This window comes from Heliangelus exortis, chromosome 1 (genome assembly GCF_036169615.1).
Source record: "Heliangelus exortis chromosome 1, bHelExo1.hap1, whole genome shotgun sequence".
NCBI classification, from domain to species: domain Eukaryota; kingdom Metazoa; phylum Chordata; class Aves; order Apodiformes; family Trochilidae; genus Heliangelus; species Heliangelus exortis.
In genome coordinates this window covers 56,847,741-56,870,664 of record NC_092422.1, presented here as the reverse complement: position 1 = coordinate 56,870,664, position 22,924 = coordinate 56,847,741, and the positions used below count along the sequence as shown (strand labels likewise).

The following is a 22,924-nucleotide window of genomic DNA, read 5'->3' as shown; positions in this document are numbered from 1 at the left end:
TACACAGTTACTATGTTTGGGCAGGACTTCAGATTTTTCTAATGTAAGATTTTGGAAAGTGTTTGGAAAATGTGACCAAAATAGTTTATGTTAATGTGACTTCTAAATACTATTTTAAAACATAAAGCGATTGCGTTAAAAAGCAGGGCTGTTGGACTGAGGACATCGGATTACAAAAAAACAATCCTTGGCTGTCTAGCTGGGAAGGTCAGTCATACCAAAATGAGAAAGGATAAATTTAATATCTTGGTTTTGAAATATCTTATCTCTTGCAAAAGTTTTAACAGTAAATCATGGTGAGCATGGAATGTGAATTCTTCAAAAAAAACACAATTAATTCTTTCCAGAAGTCACTATATGCATGAGCTGTTGCATGTTGTGTTACACAGTTCACTTATAGGCCCACCCCTATGGTGGTGTGTAACTATGTTCCAGCTGGCGGCTGAGTCCCAGCGTGAATGACCAGTTGGCTGGCTTGCTTTTATCTGGGTTACAAATGCTGGGTGTTCAGACAAAAGCAAACGAAAGAAATCTGAAACTCAGGGTGAGGGAGAGAATTTAGGTTTTAATTATGTAGCTGTTACTTTGTTGAGGTGCTAGTTATGCTGTTTTGTGGTTGGTTCTTTGTTTGTTTTGGGGTTTTGTTTTTTGGGTCTGTTTTTTTTTTTTTTTTTTGGTTGTGCTGGTGGGTTGTTTTTTGGTTTTTTTTTTTTTTGGTTTTTTTTTTGTTTCGTGTTTTTTTTAGGAAAGAAACAAAAGAAATACCCTCCTCCATATAGCAGCCCGCCTCCCTCTTAGCAAGTGAGAATTTGTACACAACTGGGAGCTGGTTGAGGAGGGCACACAAGAGCCAGTCTGTCAAGGATTAAAAGTTAATGATGAGACGCCGCAGGGATTCTCTTTGCTCTTGAATTTATGCAAGACCTGGTACTTTGCAGCTATATATGCATACGGCTTTTAAGACATGTTATGGGTCTAGCCAGGTGAAATGATACACAGCGTAGTAGTGGTTGCTTGGAGGTGAATAGTTATTGCTGCTGTGTTCACAGTGCTGACAGAGGTCATCAATAATAAGCAAACAGCGGCAGTTTCTAAGAGCTGCTTGCAGGTTTGTCGTGGGTTGGTTTGTTTTTTTTTTTTTTGTGTGTGTGTGTTGTTTTTGTTTTTTTTTCTTTGTAGCTAGTTGATTTTTGAAGAAGAAAATATTTTCTCTTTTGATAGGAAGTACAGGAAGATGGAAAAGATGAGAGATCCACCGTTTGCAGAGCAAGCTTTGAACCTAATTAAGACGAGAGGATTGTTGAATGAAATGTCAGAGTTTGAAAGGATGAACGCTTATTCTGAGTGACTGGAAGGGCTGAGAGCAGAGCGTGATTTGTCTGTTAGTTTTGCTGGGGTCATTCTCAGGAACCCTGTGGCTGGACCCAGACCCTTGTGATCACTCTTGTTGTCCAGCCCTGGGGTTCGTGGTCCTGGGTACCAATAAAATAATGTCACTCCCCTTTCCTTGCCAACTGTTTTTTGCTCTTTTTTTTTTGTTCTTTGTTTTTTGTTGTTGTTTTTTTTTTTTTTTTTTAATCCACAAAACCCGAGGAGTTTTTCTGGAGCCACCTACAGCAAACCAAACCCCGTGTTGGGAAAGAGCTATTTCCACAACATTCCCCAAACTGCTGACCCGAAGGGGGGAGGGGAGCGGGTACCAGTTACCGAGAAAACCTGGAGTGGATGAGAGCGCAGTCACCATCCGGGCGAAAAGCAGGAATGATAAGAGATAAACAGGGGGAACCGACTGCTGTCCTTCCCATCCGGTAAACAAAAGGATAACGGAGTAAACATAGCCGTGTTAATTAGGTTTACGGCATGCAGGGGAGAGGGCTCAGTTCTGCTCTGTATTTTTCAACGGGTGGCTATAGGCTCGCCTTATTTTAATATTTAATCTGCATGCAGATTTCTTTTTCCTCTTTCCAGTAAGCTTTTAAACGCAGACCACTTGGAGAAGTGTGGTGTGGGGAAGCTGGTTGAGGTTTCTTCTCTCTCTAGGAGGCGAGGTCTTCTCCACCACCCTGCTTTCCTGAGAGGCCATAGTTATGGGGCTGGGGCATTAATGTAGCCAAGATGGGGCCAAGGCAGTGAGGAGAAACCTCGGACAGCATCATCAACCAGCAGTATGCAGGGTTAGGTACCAAAAACGGTGTTTCAGGTTGATTACATTTGTTGCAAGCTAACTGGAAAAGTCATAGCATGGGGAGGGAGAAATATACCTCAAGGGGCTTTATGGGTCTAAGCAGAATCATGTCATTCGTTTTGCAGATTTCCTACTTTCTCTTTTGGTTTTCGTTGGGATTTCACACTGAAGTTTAATGAAGGATTTCTGCTGCTCTTTAAAAAGCTGACAAGTCTTGTGCCAGTGTATTTATTTGAATTTCAAACTTGTGATTTGGGAGACTACTAAGAATTTCGTGTTTTGCGGAGAAACACATGCAATTTCAATAAGACTGTATTTTGAGTGTGAGTAAGAATATTTTACCACGATAGCAATTCAGATAGAGTTCAGAGAATCTAATTTTGTAAAAATTAAAGGTTTGCACAAAAGAGAGCTTATATATAATCAATATTGTTTACTTAGTTGTTTGCACTTTTTTCGTATTTCGCTTTTAGCTATATTAGAAAAATGAGAAGCTTTACATCTTTAAAACTTCTCCAAAACCCAAGAGAAGTTTCTAGAAATTTTAAAACAATCAAGAATTCACCTATATTTAATATTTAGAAAAGGATAATATTACAGATACAGGGTATACAAACAAAAACTTATGAAGTACTTTCTCTGTAAATTAGCATTTTGATTTGTGTGAAACACATGTAAAAAAAAAAACAGTTTGAATTGTTCTTGAATGTCTGTAGCCCTAGATGTACTTTCATGTGGGTAAGTGTTCTAGGTGAAACTTTGTACCATTTAAAAGTGACTGGTGTTCACATGTAACTTGTCTCTGCTATCAGTGACTTGCCTCTGCTGTGGCAGAGTGCTGTGCTTTTGGAAATTTCCATGTGTAGAGGCAAGAGCAAGCAAGTGCATCCACAACTGCTGTCAAAACAGAAGAATTAAAAGGTTTCTTGAAATTATCAGTTCGTTTAGCTTTACTGTGTTCTGAAAGTGTGCAAATATTTAAGAACTGGAGAAGCACTTGCCTTCTTCTGGTATGTAAATAAAATAGTACTATTACTGCTTGGTTAAAACTTGTTACTTGGTGATAAGTAGCCTTTGTTCTTAAATTATGACTTTTTTGCCTAAAAGCATATGAACTGTGTATGGTTTTCGTTATTTATGGAGACATTTTCACTAATTTTTCTGATGTAGTATAAAGTATTTATTTCAGTATATTTATGCCAGATTACGCCCAACTGTGGTGTCACTTTTTATGGTGGATCTTAGTTCTATTGAAGTCAAATGGGTGTTTTGTCTCTATTCCAGAGGGGTTAAGATTTTATCCTTTATTGTGTAATCCCCAAATTCTGAAGTAAAATTACCATTACATGCAGTGTAATAGGGAATTTTGCTTATTTGAAAACACCAGACTTAGGTGGGTTATCTTAAATTTTATTTTCTTTTCCCTTAAGAAAATGCTCTGTAAGTTGTGTTTCTAGTAGTTGGTCTAGTTTTCTGAAGTTGAACAGATACTATATGTACCCAACACAGTTGTTTTCCTCCTGTGTTAGTTTCTTTTGTCTCAATTTATTCAAAGAAGTCATCATCTGTAATGCATCTACTTAAGATCATACTAAGGTGATTTTTGATAATAATGACAACCCCCCTGCCTTGTCAATTAGCTCTTACTTCTGTGAGGGTTTTATGATTGCACCTAAACAATAAAAAGCCTGTCTTAAGAAAACTCTTCTGTGTCTTTCTAATGGCATTTTAGGTTATTGAAGTCATAACCCTTGTTTCATTTTTCTTTGGGATTACTTTGCACAATGAATTATATTACCCAACTTTGGGGTTTTTTTCCCCTCTGTCAACTGCATAATACAGTACAACAGTACATAATACAATAAAACAAAACTTGTATTCATTTTAAGATTACTTCTTAAAAGTATTAAAAGAACTATACATATTTTAAAGTCTTTCTTAAATTAGTTGTAGTAGTTTCTCTTACTGATGAGTTCTGTGAGAGCACAAAAATTAACACCAGAAAGAACTGAACTACTTTCAATGGCTTACATAGTTGTTTGTTTGTTTATTTTTTTTAACCACTTATGTTTAGAGTTAAAAAAATTGAAGTTTACTTTTACATTCTCCAGAAATCCACTTCTTGACTCAGAATGCATTTTACAGCTGAGCACATCAGAATGGTTGGGTCTTAACCTAGCAGAGCCATTCATGAAGCACGCAATGTAAACTGAAGTTATCTAAGATTACGTGAAGCTTATGATATTTTAAATTATGTTGATTATATGGATGTCAGCTTTTTGCAAGCAGAGAGAATATTAAAATGTGTAACTTCTATTAGACTTTTATTTTGCTTTATACTTAAAATTGTGTTTAGCTACACTGCTTGTAGAAAGAATGTCATCGTTGCTTTGAGACATTTAAGATAAATTGTTATAGGCTAAGTTGAATGGTGGGTTTGTTCTAAAATGAGCCAGTACAGTCATTGCTCAAGGCAGAGGAAATGCTTAGGTTGATGATTGCTTCTGATTACTTGATTTCTTTCAAGATAGCTACAGAGGCTAACGTTCACTTGTAAGTAAAATGTATAAAGGAATGTTTGAACAGAAAGAGTATAAGGACATGTTTTATGTAGTGTTTCTTTTTTTTTTTTTTAATAAGGAAAGAATAATGTGGGTTTCTTTACACTTGATTTACTACTATTTTAAATAGCATTAATTGCATTGGAATGCTGGAGTGGTTTAAAAGTTGAAACACAGTAAGCATCCACAGAAAAAGAAGCTAGTGTATGAAATCTAACTTTCCTCTCTATTCAGTAGCTAAATGGCAATATAGGCACATCCAGGTATTTTCTGTTTAAATTGGATTTTCTCTAAAGCACCATTAATATGTTTCTTTTTATAGCAGTAAACACATAAAGAAATGACCATATCTGGGCTCTTTTTTTTTCCTCGCTTCGTTGACATGTAGCATGCTTTTGTACTGCTGGTCTTTATGTTTTCTTTTTTTGTGTCTAGGTGTGTTGTGTATTAGTCACTATATAATACTTCAGCACAGGCTGTGGAAGTTTTAACATCATGCTGGGGGAGTGTGTGTAATAGTAAATTGAAGTGAGCATAGTGAGGGAGTTGATAAATTAGGGCATGTAATTATGGAGGTTTCACAACTCTGGTTTTTGTTGTTGTTTCTTACAATGTTTGTTTAGAAGCAAGCTGTGTATACATGGAAATCAGTAACATCCCTTGAGTTTTTAGACTGTCTAGTGACCCCAAAGTTCAGATATGTTTTGTTTGTGTGTCTGTTGTCTGGCATGTAGTTATTTTTAAAGTTTTTGTGCCTATGTGTGTAGGGGGTCAAGAGTGGCAGCCTTGAAAAGCCAAGTTCAGCTGAGCAGTCTCCTGGCTGCGGGTTATTGAAAAGGCTGGGTTTCTCCTGCAGCCTTCCCGAAGGAAAACTTGTATTGTTTGTTTGTTTGTTTATTTGGTTTTACTCTGATGTTTCTGTGAACTGCCTTTAGGTATTCAGCATGTGAGCATCTTGGGTTAGTCAGGCCAGCGAGCAGCAGTAAGCAGAGCAAGCAAGGGTGACTGCTGCCAAGCCTTTTAAATGCGAGTTATAAAGTAGTACAATTTTTTTCCCCTGCATCTGTCAACTGTAGAGGAAACCAGGATTACTGGTTTAGAATGCATTTGCAGTTTCCCCACTAACTTAGGATGAATCCCTTTATTTGTAGGGTTGCAAGTGTTTGTACTTACAGCAAGCTTTTAAGGCTTAAGTGTGATAAGCCTGATCCAAAACACAGAGAAATCAATTTAGAGATAGCTTACATCTTTACAAAGGCAAACCTAAAGAAATGCACTTCATGGAGCGTTAAAGTGCTAACACATGTAGTAACATTTGGGGCTCCTAGTGTGTGATCTCCCTGGTGTTGCCAGTTAGATAGTAACAAATAACTTTGCTGAAGAAAAGACAGGATCACAGTGATTCGTCTTGAAAGTGCCCTCACATTTGCAGGGAGTTGCTATTGTTTGATGAGGTGAAAAAATGGACCACTAAATTAGCAGTGTTCAGAAAAAGGTGTTCAAGCTGCTGGTGAGAAATCTCTTTGGCAATTGATTTAAAAGATCAAAGACAACACTCAGATTTCTGTTACTATCCAGGTTTTTCTGTTTTCAAAAAAATTTTCCAAAACAATTGCTCTCAAATTTTTATCATAGGTGATGGCTCAAAATTGTATGTAGGTGTATCAAAGATAGCAATTAAAAAATCCAGGTTTTGTGCACAGCAAAGGGCAATACACATTGTAAAGAGGTATATTTCAAGTTAACAGCAGGGAAATCCTTTGATACTATCTTTGATACTGTGGTGTTTTTTTGTTTGTTTTCAAATCCAGATTTGCTTGTCTCAATTGACTAAAAGTTACTTTAGGATGTGGTTTTAATCTTAATAAATCAGTCACAGCAGTAGTTAAGAAGAAAAAAAACAACCCAAGCTCTAAGTCCCCACCTCTGATGGTAACATCTCCATCGCAGAAGAGTAATGCAATAGCTTGATTCCATAGATTAGGAATGATTCAGTGTTTTGTTTACATTATTTGTCAATCTCTTCAGCATCCTAGAGGAGAACACTTCCTTCCTGGCAGATGGCAGCCCCAGGGCCATGCACCTGCCATTACAAGCACTACTCGCTAGTAATCTACCCCAGCATCGCTGTTGACAAGAGGCTAATGATTGGAGACTGTCTGCCTGACAGCCTAAACAAAATAGGAACATATTTGTCCTTCAGCGAGGGTCTGAGAGATCTTAGGAAGGACAGTCAGAACAGCATACTGAAAAATTACAATGGAATTTAATTTAGACCTCTTGGGAAGCGACTGCAGCGTGAGCCTCTTTCAAGATAACGATGCCGCCGAAAGCAAACAGTGTCTCAAAGAAGGGTTTTTCTGTTTGTCCAGTGGAGTGATAGCTGACTTTATATTTAATGGAGCTGTGTTGATGGGAAGTAAGAGTTGTGTAATTTGGCTGGCAATGCCACAGTCTTGTGCAGCAGAGGCTGCCCTCGCTGGGAGTGAGGGGTCGGATGTACTTGCACAGGGCTCTGTCTTGTGCTGTTAAACGAAGCCAAAGCAGGGTTAGAAAGCAAAACTATCTCCTTTATTGTTTGTGAGTAGTGTGTTTGCTGCTTGCATAATGCATTCCTGCTTCAATAATTTGATTTGTAATATTATATGTTTTTATTATGTCGTTAGACCAGGATGTCTTGTTTTCTGTTTTGTTCTTTTCTCTTACATGTTTGTGTTTGCTTTTCTTGTTGAAATGAATATGGGTGATGTTTCTAGGGGATGCTACCCAAGGCAAGAGTATCTTTGAAGTAGGCCAGGATGTTCTTTGCTAAATTTAAAAACTACCCAAATATTACCCAGAGTTTGTGGAGTATTAAGCAGGATTACACCATGTGCGGATTAGACATTGTTGAGCAGCTTGTTTTTGTTTGAAGGGGTCAGAAACGGAGGCACTGGGGCTTTAGTGTGGTGCCAAAATAGCAAACTTGCTGATAGCATTAACAGCAGCAGTTTCTCAGAAACAGTAGAGCACAGTGGCGAGTTTTCAAGCTTTTCAAAATGATGCTTTAATAAAATGTGTTTGATGCGTGCCTTGATAATGAGTGTAAGGTATGAAACTCATTATGTTTGATTTCTATTTCCAAATCAGTTTCACAGACAGTTTAAATATATGAAGAGCAACACCGTGAGACTTAGTGCAGAGAACTTTGCTTCTCTTTCCATCAAAGACAAATCAGTAAATCATTCCTGAAGCAGTAGGTAAATCATGTCAATGAAGTAAGATCTAAGCAGTTTGAGATTTGCCTCTTGCATTGTGTCCTCCTAGGCAGTATATTATTTAAAATCAGTGTTGAAGACAGTTCTAATATCCAGTTTAACCCCTCACTTTTGGGTAGTGTTGTCAAGCTGATATATGGAATGGGAAACCAGATTATTTTTGCTTTGTATCTTGGCTTTTGCTCACCAGAAGTCATAAAATTGATTGATCAAGATATTTGACAGTCTTTTGGGGGAGGGTTGGGCTTATCCCTTATGTACAAGACATAGCAGTGTGGAACAGTTGCTTAAGATGTAGAAAACACCAATGATGCTGCCTTGTCTGCCTGCAGTGATAGAAATAAAACTGAGGCTATAGAAAGTTACTTGCAATAACTGGTAATGCTACATTTTAGTATTATTTAAATAACTAAGAATAGAACTGACAGATGGATGCAAACCAGTTTTCTAGTTAGTGCAAAGCCATGTAGTTAATGTAAAAACTTTACATCACCATAATATAACTATACTAATACTGTCTCCTTAATGTAACAACAACAAAAAAGTTACATTTCTTTTGTAACAAGCTTGTACAGAAACTATTGGTAAAGATTTGTAATGATGATTAATTAATTTTAACATGAACTTCAGAAAGGTACTTTACGATAGAATGTTACAACTAATTAGTTTTGATCTAGTGTAAAACTTTGAACACTTGTGTTTGGATTTAAAATCAAACTTGTGTAACTTAATGCAGGGGTACACAATGCCTTCGGTGGAGACGTTATAGAATTAAGTGTTCGTGACTTTAACAATAGTTGTGGAGGAGCATTAGGAATAAACACACACACACACACACACATATATATATATATCTCTATATGATCCTGAGGCACAGAATGCTTGAGACAATTTGTCATAAGCTTAAACTGGTCTGTACTTAATGACTTTATAAACCAAACAGTCTATCAATTTCTGTCACAAATACAAGCAGGAGATTCTGATATGCAGCAGTGAGTGCTCGGATAATACTGCTTGCTTTTCGATATCTACTGAAGGGTAGCTTACTACACTGTTCTGTTTTAAACTTAAATGAAAATCCTGTCAATATAAGCTTCTAACTTTAACTAGTGTGTTTTAAAATAAATAGTAGATTGTGTGGTTTTTAAATGAATAAATGGGTAGTACTCAGTTGTTGAATGTTAGCCAATAGGATGACTTCCAGATACAAATAGACCAATGTATTTCAGTTCTGTAAATGATTTCTAGTCTAGGTCTTCTCTTAATTTGTTTTCTGTATGAATGTTCAAGTGACAGTAAACTGAAAGCTTTGTAAGATATGATAACATGATGGTCCATCATGTTATAATAAAAAAAAAGTCAGAACTTGATAGTAGTTAAATAGCTGGACTTTTGAAATTGAATTTTAGTAGAATTAAGCCCTCAGGAAATAAATTGATGGACTTTTATTTTAATACATGTATACTTGATGATGGTAGGAGGCAGAAAGGATAGATGTAGATACTGCAGCTTGAGTGAGCAGGGTTGAAAAGGTGTGCCTGGATGCACTGGGAGGTGGTCTGTGCTGTGAATGAGCTATGCAAGGGGTTCAGACACCACACTGCTGTTTGATGGAGTTGATGGGAGAGGTCATTTAGAGATTCTTCTGTGAGCCTGAAATGATTCCCTAAGTCTTGAGTCATCTTCATCAGTTACAGAATCATAGAATCATAGAATTAGCTGGGTTGGAAGGGACCTCAGAGATCATCAAGTTATGAACACAGCAAGCTTTAACTTGCCATACTGGCCATAGGGATGCTATGTTGTTATAGAGAAAATATTACATTTTCTTTCACTCCTCAATATATGTTTTCCATTTGCTTTGTGTTCATATATTGGCTGTTGTGGCTTTTCCAAGGTGATAACATTTCAACCATACTACTTTTAAAAAATGTATTAAGAGTTATTTGCATGTGATTTTTGATAATGCAGACTCAGCCTTCAATTCTACTTGTTTTTACTTTTCCAGTGGTTATAATTGTTTTGATTTTTACTAATAATTTCCATATTTTTATAGAGCAACTTGCTCTGTTTCCTTCATTTAAGCACAGAAGAAGCAGGTGCTCAATTTAAAAAACAGACAAACAAAGCTGGAATTTTAGAGCATGTTCCTGGGAAATAGGGAGCTCTTTTGAGGACTGATGCACAGAAGACAACTTCTGACTCCACCCTGAGTAAAATGAAGTGTAGACATCTCGTCGTCAGTTGGGTATCTTGATGTTCTTAATAGTTTTTGATAGTTTGCTTTAGATCCCATCCCCTTTATCAGGCACTGATTTTTCTCTTGTTTCTAGAGACATTTCTCCATACATCTTCTAAAGCTACCTTAGCAGCTGACTCTTGCTTGTTCCACTCTGTAGACAAATAAGTTTATTGAAACTGTATGTTAAATTATGTGCATTCTTTTTATAATGTAAATCCATTATTTCATTGAACTATGAAGTGACTTCATATTACTTCATGTTACTTACATGAGTGTAACTGTTTTTATGTGTGTGTACCTGAGTAAGATCTTAATTTTATTTCTGTAGTCTTGAGAATCATTTCACAATTTGGTACATCTCAAAATATGTTAACTCACTTTTTGCATCAGATACAAACAATCAGACACAAAAATTTCTTACTTTGAATAAGGGAGTAAATTGTATTTGATACGTAGAAGCCTATTGCCTCATCAGATAAAACCAAAAAGGACCATGAGAAAAAGTTGTATTTCATAACTGTTAGTTAATCCAGGAGAGGGAACGCTTGTCTAAATTCCATGATCTAGTTTAGGAAAAACAGTTGAAATAAGTGGTGCCCATTTTAGTATGGGGTATGGCATAGTGGGGCTATGACCGTAACTGTTGGAATGAACAGCATTGCCATTTGTCTTGTAAGCCTGAAATTCTGTTTGGTTTTTTTTCACTGGATCAGATGCTGCAGGAGTATGTGTGTCTGTTTTGGTGTATATGGTGGCACCTTTCTTAAACTTCTCTGAAACTTCTCTGCTGCTTCTGTAGTGTGAAAACCTCTGACAGAGGTTTTCAAGGATTTCATAGCAGTGATGAGATACTAATAGGGAGGCATGGAACCATTTCCTTTCTTTCTCATGGACTGTCTGAGGTCCCTTTTTGGGCCATTTGTGACTATGTACTATCTTTCTGGAATAATAATAATGAATTCAATTAATTTTTCCCTTGTACTTTAATTAAAAATAGCTGCTGGAAATAAGTACCTCTGATACAGTATAAAGTAGTCAGTGGGCTGTCACTTGGAAAACCATGGTGCAGAGAAACCAGTCATTTACAGCCTGTTCATGTTTGGTTTCTTTTATGTGTGACTTATGGAAATAGTTAAGTGATCTTGCCCAAGTCTTACTCCTGCTGTCTAGGAAAGTGTATCTGTGGTCTCCTGTCTCAAAGATAGAGAGAATCTGGCTTCTTTGTTTGTGTTTTTTGCTTAAGAGACTTTATTGATGACAGTCGGAGAGGCTGAGGCATCTAAGTGGAAGACATTGTCAAAGTTGCTATAATTTTTAGTAGTGCCTCAGATTGGTTGGTTGTTTTCTCCTTCTCATAAATAGGCATCTTGTGATTGCTGCAGGAAAGTTTTGTTAGGGTTCTTTAGCACAGATGGAATGGGATTTTATTTGCAAGCTGACAGAGGATATTCCAGAAGAGGACGTTTAGATGTGTTTTTCCGAACAGGTTTTGTGGAATTTGGCTGTGCTGAGGTCCTGTTTTGGTCTGACGGACACAGGACTATAGTTAATTGGCAGAAATATCTTCTTCTAAGGCTGCCAGATCACCACAGGACTTCCTAAGGACTTCCTTCCTAAGGACTAAGGTACCACAGGGTACCTTAGCATAGGTGTGCTGAGTGAAGTTGCTTAATTCCTTCTGTGTTGCAGATTTCAGCCCAGGTGTCTCCAGTATACATCAAGGGTCCGTATTAATTTTAGGTTTCCACATAGGTGGTGGGTTTTTTTCATCTAGCCAGTGTTCTTACACTATATGTAGAACTGAGAGGTTTGTCCCAGTCTGTGGACACCTCATTTTCACCCTGTTAGGAGCATCTTAAAATAAGGATCTGGCTCCCCTAAGGAGTCACTGAAATGGTACAGGCACCCCAAAAGTATCGAAGAGTTTGGTTAAAGTCAGACTTGGAGATTGGCACAAACCTGTCTTCCTGAGTGTAGAGGGAGGCTGTATGCTTGGCATTAGTGGAACATCTAGCTTCCAAAGGTCTGTGGCTTGTGAGATCAGGCTTGTGTGGAGTCTATTTTAAGCAAAAGGACTTGAAATGAAACTAATATTCATATGTGGATCAGCTGGCATAGCTAAGTATTCCTGCCTGACCTGGACTGTACTCTCTAGTTAGTTGATGGCGTATTGTATTTGTTCAGTAAATGTGAAATTAAAAGGGATTTGTGTTTTCTCTGGCTGTGCAGCTGCTGCACTGTTGGCTGAATGCTTTTCAATATATTTCCTGGTCAGTCACAATACGTGGAACAGGCAATGATATCAGGGCCTCAGCACTTGGAAGCAAACTGAGGCTTTAAAGGCACAGATGCCTTGGGGGAAAGACTGGTATTTCGCAAAGTGTTTCTTCATACATATTGTCCGTGATCTTGGCTTTTTTGTGCTTTGGAGAATATCCTCCCAGAATAGCATCTTAGCTTTATAAAGTCTCTCCTACTGCACAGCATGCTACATGACATTACAGTTCCTTAATGTGATGTCCTGAAGTGCTCATCATACCTATTTGAGGTGTCTGAAGCAGCTTTAAAGAGCTGGGATGCCGGCAATGGGAGAAAATACAAGTAGGTGTCTGTGTAGTGGAAGGCCTCCCTGAAGTCTTAGGGAGCTCTCTGCTGAGCATTGTGGGGCTAGAATTGAACTCCTAAGTGTCTCATCGTAGAAGGAAAAAATGTTTTTTGTTTTTTTTTAATCTGTTATATAGAAACAATCCCAGCAACCTAGTTTCAGAAAAGTTAAAGTCTCAGTTATATAGTCAGGGGGTCAGATATGTTGCTATAAGTAAAACGTGTTTTTCAAAAATGCTTTATGAGCCACTGGCAAACTTTTAAAGAAAATTAAGTGTCCTTGGTTGCTTATAAACATATTTACCCAGCAACAAATGAGGGCCATAGAACAAACCAAAACAAAGACACCTGCGTGAGAGCACTGGTGAGGTGAAACCAAAACTGGTGAAACAGTAGAATACAGCTCTTTTTGGGTAAATATTTACTGAGAGCTCTTGTAATTAAAGAAGAAAGTGCATCTTGCTTTGGAGTTAGCAATATTGCATGTAAGTGATGAGCTTCACTTTTTATTTCTGCAGTAAATTGTTGGATGGGGAGGATTCAAGGCGCATCCAGTGGATCTGGGAATAATCCCATTCATTCATTACAAGGTTTCTTGCTTGAGAGAGAAAGTAAAGCATGAGTAAGACAGGGGAGGCAGTTATTCTATATGCTTTCTGTTATCACAGATTATTTTATGACCACCTTCCAGGTTTTAAACTGGTGTTCTCTGAAGATAAATATTAACACCAAAATTAGTTTTTAAAACAGTTTGCTAAACTTTTTGCCTCTGCTTTCAAACCGAGTTAGCCTCCAGGAGTGATAGGTGGATGACATTTATTATGCCCATGTGATGAAAATACATCCTCTCCTTTCATGTCTTAACATAATACTGACTTCTGTATGTGATACAATCCATAACAACTTCAGAAAGAAATGGTAAGTCATCCTGAGATGAAATTCAGAGCAGGAAATTACAGGTGTCCCTGTTTGTTTTAAAAAGGAAACATAAAGATGTTTTGGTTGTTTTAAATTATTTTTCTAGCATTTCTGAGAAATGCATTTGATGCAAGGGAGAATACAGTCTGGTTTCTAAATAAGATATCTACAAATAACATTCTTTGAGACATTGTTTTGCTTTGATTACTAGGGGATATGTCCTTGTCCATTTATCAAGGAGTAGTAAGAAAAGTCTGCTGGGGGGTTGTGCTGGAGAAAGAATGGCTTTTTTCAAGAAGATACAGTGAGTTGGTGTGAAGTCGTCTGTATTAAAGCTCAAATGGATGAAGGTGTTGAAATCAACAGGGGCAGGGTGCCTCGTTATTTTTGTGAATCCAGCTTTCATACAGGACCTGCAGTGCCAGGCATGGCTGTGGGTTGCATGCCTACAGCCCCAGGAAAGTTAATGAATGCTCAGGTCATGGTCTTTAATGAGCTGGTTGGGAATATTGGGAATTTTGTTTTCTAAACAATATCTGAAGGGATGATCATAGCCCTGTTGAGTACCTGGGGAAAGGATTAAGATGTTCTGATTCTCTGTGGAGTTACTACAAAGTATTTGGTTAAACTCAACTCTTCTGGTTCTGGACAGGATCTGTGTCCCAAATCCCAAGTCTGAACTGTGAGACCAGGACACTTCCCAGGACATGGGTTCATGGCATGGACACTCCATTCACCTTCACAGAAGGTGACAGACAAAGGCCAAGGTTTGCATTGTCTCTCAACCTTCTTCCTGTCCCCTGTTACTCATCTAGGGGGGAGACCCAGCCTCAGTTGGGCAGGGAATCTCTGAGAAGTGCAGTAAATTCTCTGGTGGCTTTTGTAATAATGTTGCTCACAGCTTAGGATTTCACGGTTATCAGCAGAACCCACTTGCCTCGTTTCAGGGCAAAACAAAGCCCTGTAATTTCTGAGTATCCAGAACTGTTGCTCTTTGCTCTTTACCTAAATCTTAAAACTGAATTTATGCATTTTCATTTTGATTGATTACACAGATGCCACAGGGGTAGAGTATAGCTGAATACAGCAAGACACATAGATGATTATGTGGCAAACAGTTTCAGACTGACAGAGGGTAGATGTAGATGAGATACTAGGAAGAAATTGTTTTCTTGTGTGGTGAGACACTGGCACAGGTTGCCCGGGGAGGTTGTGGCTGCCTCCTCCCTGGAAGAGTTCAAGGCCAGGTTGGATGGGGCTTTGAGCAGCCTGGTCTGGTGGGAGGTGTCTCTGCCCATGCAGGAGGGTTGGAACTAGATGATCTTTAAGGTCCCATCCAACCCAAACCGGTCTATGATTCTATCATACAATTGTATAAAATGGCAACTGTAACTCTAGTGACCAGAAATTGATCTGTAAGTGTTTTCACCAGTGATAAGCTTAACTTGTAATTCAAACAGTCGTGAATAATATTGCTACAGAAATAATTTTAAGGCTTAAAAAAAAACCTAATTCACAGAAAATAGGTAGCTTCTCATCTTTGTGTTGTGTGGCATGTCCCTGACAGCTTGTTGAACCTGGTGATCACACTGGAGTTGTTTGGGTGTCACAAGCAGACACCCAAACTGAGTTGTGTTGCAAATGAAATGAAGGAACGTGCTTGAGGTGATGCAATGAGCAATTGCTTGCTCTGCTTGGAGGCAAACATGCTGCTCATGGCTTGAGTGGCAGCTGGGAGCCTGACATGTGATGCACCAGTAAGGCTCCGCTTGTGTTTTAGTTCCTCTCATCATAAAAAGCTTATAAGTGCTTTGCTAGCATGAGGAAGGCCACTTTTTTACCAGATTTGGTTGGAATAGGTAGTTTTTCGCACAAATTTAGTCTTCTGAATTATTTTTGCAGTGTTTCCAAGTACTTTTCTGGAGTGTTGTTTTGTTTAGGTTTTTGTATGTGTTGTTTATTTTTTTGTTTCTTCTATGTGTTGTTAGCAGAAGCAATACATTTGATAAGTCATAATCACAGCTCTATTCCATGCATTTACCATGGTTAGTAGAAAAATATACAGTGTCTATTTGCATGTACAGTGCTTGGCACTATAGGCTCCGTTAATAGAGGTTTCCAACAACAGCAATAGAAATTTCTCAAAGCCCCTTTAAAACAAGGAAACCAGCTTTTTTCATGGAAATATATTACTCCTTTTTAATCCAAATACTTGTATATAGAAGCTTGAGTTATTGTTTAACTGGAATTAATAAAGGAGAAAGGTTAAGGGCTTAACCTGATTTGTGCTACTGTAGTAACAACTCTGAACTACAAGACATGGTTTTAAAAGAACAGGAGTAGTATTATATGCGACAGGATTAATTGCTCAAGTGAATTATGTAGCTGTTTAATGCCTCAGTAATGGTACTGCATAAGATGCAAAATTGAGAAAGTAAACTATTCTTTTTTAATAAGCAATATTCCCCAAAACACATGAACTCATTCTTCCTCTAGTGAGAAAAAGGGGATCCTAACTCGTACTTTAAACTTGGACAGAAGAAACAAAGAAAACCACTGAAAAACCAACCAACCAAAAAACACCAGAAAAAAAAAATCTGTGAGAAACTACTGGAAAAGGTTTGTTTAAAATGAGAATAAATTGTATGATCTGTGTCAAATACTGAGAGACTATTAGGAAATTACTTTAAAAAGGGTATGTCTTTTTCTCCTTTTTTTCTTTTTTTTTTAATAAATTTTGTTTTCTTTTGTTCTAAAAACCAAACTTTAAGTAAATGGCCAAAATAAAGCTTTGTTGAGAAATACTGGACATCTGTGGATACTTCTTTCTCTTTTCATAAGGAAGATATTACCACAGTCCATGTGCATAGTGCAACTGATTCGCCTTCAAAATGTTAGGAGCCATTTGAGGGTGCATACAGCATTGCTTTTCTGCTCCCAGAAATTCTACAGAAAGCATCAGCCAGCTGTACAGAGCTTTTTGTCCTGGTTTTGCAGGATTTTAGAGAAATATTAGGGCAGTATGGTTTTGAGCCTTTCCATTCTGCCCTTAGGATGCTGATAGGAGATGCCTGAACAGGGGAATTACAGTTCCTGTGTGTCTCCATTTCTTAAGGTGTAGAGTCAAGGAAGGATGATGGGTGATGATACATGGGCTTGTAGGTCTTAACTGTACATGGGAAGTAAGATTTCAGCCTTATGAGGGGCATGAAGCTAACATGTGGCAGGTTCAGAACGTACAAAAGGGAATTAATATTCTTGCACCCTGTAAATGTCTTCCTCTAGGATGGGTGAATGCTGTAGTCTCTACACAGGGATTGTAAATCTGAAACCTCTTTTGACACTGGGTGCCTCAGCTGTTCTGGCAGCAATAGGAGGCAGGGATCAGGCTTTGACTGAGTGCCTGGAAGAAGTGTTTCCGTTCCCTTAGCCACAATATTTATGTGACTAGAGCACTCATCCAGGCCTGACCAGCATCCAGTACCTGTTTGGCTGAAGAACAACAATAAAAATCTCAATCCTCTTTCCCCCACTTCCCATCCCTAGTGCATCTTAGCCTAATATGCTTTGGTAGAGTGCTCTCATTCTCTGTTACGGAAGCTTTTTTCAAGGAATAATTAGATGTCCACTGTAGTGGAAAGTAAAAACGAACATGACTTCCCACAACTCACAAGTCCTTATTCCTGTTCCCATGAATATTTAAATTTTGAATATGAATAGTTTTTCAATTTAACACCGGAAAAGATTGCTTCTTCTCCCAAGTGAGAGAAAGAAAAAGGATGTTTTCAAAGCTCTCTGAGAGCACTCTGTGTTCTGGCATGTGGATGGAGGCCTTAGATGAAGATCTTGGACTTCAGTATTGGCCATTGATACCTAGAATGAATGCCAGGTTCTTGCTTGTGGATCTAACCAGAAGTCTGATGATTGTGCTTCTTTGTCCCCAACCCCTCACCTCACTGTTACCTGCCTGAAATAAGTCCACCAACATAGATGGCATTTGAGTCAGCAGCTGTATCAGAATATCAAGCTCTTCTTACTAGAGTGCTTGCCCTTATTTGTGACTACAGATGTGTATTAGAAGGAGAACAAGCATGCTTTTGACATCCCATCTTATCAAACTTCCCAGTAATTTTAAAGGTGTGTAAAAGGATTTGGCCTCTGCTGCTAAAATGAATACGAAGTCATACACCTCACAGACCTGGAGATCTTTCATAACTCTTAATGCATCTGAGCCTAACATGAAATAAGGCAGAATTCTTGCTTAAAAGTGGATGCCTGTTTCTTCTCCTTGATTCTTAAGGAACTCATCCTTCCAGCTCCTCATAGGGTGAGCAGAAGTGCACTCTGCAGATGCCAGAAGTTAGCTCAGTATTGCCTAGTGTATGCTGCAGGGGCAGACCTGCTAATTCAGTTGTTTTTGTTGTGTCTCTGCTGATCGGGTTGGTAGGTCAGTGTATTAGTCACCCATCCTTTCTTCCCTCCCTGTACATCACTTTTAAGGTCAGCATGTTGTTTCACAAAAATTCTGCCTCTTAAGAAACTTCCAGCATCACTTGGTATGCTGAGTAGCATCCTTGGAGCTGTGCATGTTGCTGTCGGTCTGTTCCTGGGAGAAGCTGCCCAAGCTCACTGGCATGGTGGAAAATTTGAGCTGTAAAAATCAAAGCAACTACCTGACTTAGACCATGTTTGCAGTGCTGGGTTTTGAAGCTGCCCTGATAAAGGGACGTTGCAGTGGTTTGTAAGATAGGAGGGAGTTCCAGGTGTGTGGAAATGGCCATCAAGGAACGTGACTTCTTGCTCCATGATGGCTGAATCCTGTGCACATGAGCTGCTGAGTGGCTCTTTCTGGATTAATCTCTTCAGTGGCAAATTTTCAGTATAGCTTCACAGATCTGCTTCTCTCTCTGTGATTCTGTCCCCCAGTGGAAGGCCAAAAAGACTAAACATTATTTCTAGCATTTTGTTTGCTCACAGAAAGCCGCTTAATTTTGCTTAATTTGATGTAACATTTTTGAGTGCTTGTATACCTGATGTGTAAGGGAGAGGGTAATTGAAGGAATTTCGGATAGTAATATGCTGTTGTGGTTTTTTTCATCTAAGTTACTTTATCCCTAATCATGGGATTAAATCACATCTATACAAAGTTGTTTAACAACCACAGTAGAGTGGCTGTAGCTCTGAAATTAAGAACTACAATAGCAACTGTATTAAATTAACCCTGGAAAAATGAGCACATGGAGTCTCTTAATTTCAAATTTCAAGTGTCTCTTTTTATTATAATTGACATGGGAAATGTATTTATGGACCAGCACTTTAGCTATAAATTCATTATAATGACATTTCTAAGTTTAATTCTTTATTTTCCACATAATTACATTTTAATGTTTAGTTACTCATACTATAAAACCTATAAGAAACTTGACAAAATCATATGAAATACAAATTATATCAAATTCAGAAGTCAACTAGGCATAGCCCTCATCATCGTCATCTGTACTTCTACTGTAGACTTAGCTGCTTAAACTCAGGTGTAAGATTGCTGGTAAAGTAAGTGTTAGTTATGTAAATATATGGTATCAAATACAGATTACTTTGATTTTTTTAATACCTTTGGCACTCATTAGGAATTGGGCAGACTTGTCTGTGGCGTCAGGTGAACATTTTAACCTCTTGTGTGTATGATAGGACAAAAAAAAAGTATTTGCAGGTGCTGACATGGCAGCATCTTTTCCCAGATGATTTAGTGTTTCATTTCCGACTTTAATTGATGTTATCTTTTCCACTTGGTTGTCTTAATGCAATTCAAGTTGTTACGATTCTTAATTATTTGACACAATAGTTAAAAGTACTAAAAGCTTGTTTTAATATAGGTAACTGTGGCCACAAATCCCTACGCTACTACTTTAAAGAAATACAGTGATTTTTTAAAAAATATCTGTCATGGAGAATCTATGTTGAACCCCATGCTTGTTTTTCTAACTTGGTAAAACAACAGAAATGTATCTAAATAACAGTACATACTGTTTCTTAGTGAAATAACATACCAAAGGAGCCTGGTTACTTGGAGCAGCATGTCTCAAATTATGATCAACCATGACTTGTTTAAAAAAAAATAATAACAACATGGCTTTTTCATTTCATGGTTTAACTTGTTTTTCCCATCACATGTGGAAGCGTTTTACTTTGGATGGGTATTATTCATGGGTTTTGTAAACTATTAGAGCATACTACGTTATGTTTTCCTGCAAAGTATTGGTAAGACTAATATTTAAGCTCTGTTTGAAACCTTTTCCAGAGACAATGACCCAGCTCAGCTTTATTTGGTGGGAGCAGTCTCACTGAGTGAAGCTCGGATGCCCTGGAATTACTTTTGGAGAGCCACAGCTCAGCACATGAGATGTTCTGCTATCTTTAGCAGGGTTACCTATGTACTTCATATTAAGCACAGCATTTAGTAAATTGCTTAATGGGAGTCAGGATGGAATTTGGCTACTACTGGGCACCTACTGCAGCATCCCAAGGGGCAGTCAGGCTTTATTCACATTGGAATGCTTGGCCAAATTTGTGACCTTACAATGTGTGTGCATCTTACAATCCCTCTTGTGAAGAAGCCCTTGAAGACCATGGTTCAGAACCTCTCCCTCTGCCATCAGTGCCAGGTTGGCATGGGTTCATTGCATTCAGGACCCATGCTGCCTACCCTCCAGCTCCACCTTCCTGCTGACACTGGCTGCCCTGGGTGTAAGGAAGGTGTTGCTGAGGTGCAAGGCTACAACCAGGCAGGTTCTCCAAAGCCCATCTCTTGCTGGGTGCCCAGTTGGGTACAATGCCTGGTGCTGGAGGTTGGGGAAGTTGGTGCAGCTTGCTGATGGGGGTGACACTTGACTTTTCTGGCTGTCCAGCTGTCTTGCCCAGTGCCACACATCTCCTCCTGGGTGCCAAGGGAGCCAAAGCCATCTCCCTGCAGGTGGGATTTGGTTCCTTGGGCTGCATTGTCTTAATGGCCTGGCCTGATGCCCACAGATGTACTTGTTGTCAGCCTCCAGCTTCGGCTGTATCAATAGGATTGCTCTTCCAGGAAAAGTTAGTTAGAGGGATCAGAGCCTTAATTGATTTGGCAGGCAGTGTGGGGAAGGGAAACAAAGAGACAAAGCCAGCGAGCAATTTGCCTGCAGTCAGGGCAGAAGCCCGGGGCAGTGCTGGGGGTTCTGCCTCCGATGCCTGATCCACATTGGCAGTCACATTGCCAATGGAATAAATTTACTGGTTATGAATACCCAGCAACATTTTTTGCCATGAGCCACATGAATGGCTGTTTATGTCTGAGTGCTTGTTAGCAGATGAGAATTATTTTTAGGAATTAAGAAAATTCTTATTCATTGCTTACTGGCTTTGAAAATTAATAAGCAGACTAGATCTTCTTTAATTGACTAACCATTGTGTTCTTTTCACAGTATATTTAACAAGTCTTTGAGTATTTGGTAGATTTCTAGCAATCTGTGCATGTGTTAATTATCCGATTTATTCCCCAAGAACCACTGGTGGAATAAGGTGACTTGAAGTAGTTTTGGAAATTCGGCAGTGATCATGAATGCTTTTCTTAATACAGCCCAAAACTAAGAGAAAACTTCAGTGTTGACACAATGCTGGACTTATGTATTTTGATTTTTATGTGCCAATGGGGAATGTGATTATCAAGGAATATTCTCAGGTCCTGTGGGAATCCTGTTTTGTTCCTGTGTAAGGACAGTGTATCCTCATGTGATTTGCTGTTTAAGTAGAATATTGACGTGAGATGAGATACTAAGATCCTAATCACTGAAGTAAAAATTAGGTGGTATCGATGTAATTGTACTTATTTTAATTTTTTTAAACTTTTTAATGGAGCTTGCAACTTATTTGGTGCAAGCAGGTTTCTTGTGAAGCTGATTTGCAAGACTATATTTGAGTTACAGGTCAGCATTATAGACTCATTGAATGACATGCTTAGGCATGACATCATAGGCTCTTAGGCTTATGGCTGTTGTGCCATCCCCCTATGAACCAAGTTTGGAAGTGGTTTGAAAGATCAGCCACTTTACCTTCTCCATTTTAATGCTGCCTGGAAAGTACCTGGTTTGCTGTAAGAACAGCAGCAGGTTTACTCAGTTGCTAATAATGCTCCCTGATGACTGCCCTAGGCTGGCATACTTCTGGAAACATTCTTGTTTGTGTTTTCTTTCATGTAAAAAATATCTTCCTCCAATTTTCCTCTCTGAACCTGATATTTTCTTAACTTTTATTTGGCTTTCACTATCATGTGGCCTCTTCTGGGAAGCTAAATTTAGTTGTCAGGTTGGTTTCCATTTGGAGGAGGAAAAATAAGGAAAGCAATACGAGTGTCAACATGTTATCTTTATAAACTGACTTGTTTGCATACATGATGCATTAATCCTGCTTCCCTGAACAAAAATGGGAACAAAGTCACTCTTCCTCAAAGGGAGGGATCTCTGCTGCCTTCTAAGAGCTCTCCATCCTACTGCATGTTGCTGGGTGGCAATGGCAGTTTTGGGGCTCCTTTGATGGCATCATAAGCCAGTTGAAAATTTTAATTTGAAACAGTCTCCCTGGCCAAAAAACAGAAGCTCATTTTATGAAGACTGATTGGGTAGATTTGACTTAGTTTCCAATCAGAAAAGTGGCAGCAATTAAATGGCAGTATATGGGGATAGCAAGGTACCCTCCTTTTGGTCTTAGCAAGCTATTAATTAATCTCAAGCTGTGTCATGAAATAAAATCAGAAATTATATCCTAAAGTGTCTGATCACGTTGTGGCTCCAATTGACCTCAGCAGGACTAACTTCTTAAATAAACCTTAGCTCTGAGAGACTAAATAGCAATTTAGCAATTCTCACATATGTGCCTAAAATGTCAACCTTTGTTTGTCTGTAGACTTGAAAGAAAAGACTTCGTATTGGCTTATTGAAAGCTTATATGAACTGAAACTTTCATAGATAACCACTGTGTTTACTTAGACATCCAGGTTTCATATATTGTTTATTTTTATTTTATGATCCCAAAGGAATTAAAAATATACTGGAGCACTGACTTCTTGCATCAATACAGTTAAAATTATTGGGTTATATCCTTTATAGACTTTTCTGAGTAACAATGT

General features: G+C 38.4%; 1 protein-coding gene across 7 annotated transcripts in view; it reads left to right on the top strand.

The window, feature by feature from the left end:
* IRS2 (insulin receptor substrate 2) overlaps positions 1-22,924 on the top strand; it is a 30,933-nt gene that overhangs the window by 4,266 nt on the left and 3,743 nt on the right. For 2 of the 7 annotated variants that reach the window (XR_011725732.1, XM_071743042.1), the window contains exon 2: positions 1,594-1,808. The exons of 1 other annotated variant lie outside the window; for it this stretch is intronic. Coding sequence is in view for 5 of the 6 variants with exons in the window: in XM_071743042.1 (XP_071599143.1) it covers positions 1,594-1,775 (182 nt within the window). In the remaining variant the exon portion in view is untranslated. Of the gene's footprint in view, positions 1-146; positions 1,515-1,593; positions 1,809-2,310; positions 3,888-22,924 lie in introns of those variants that run through there. 4 more of the 7 variants (XM_071743053.1, XM_071743086.1, XM_071743077.1 and 1 more) reach the window with 4 other exon arrangements.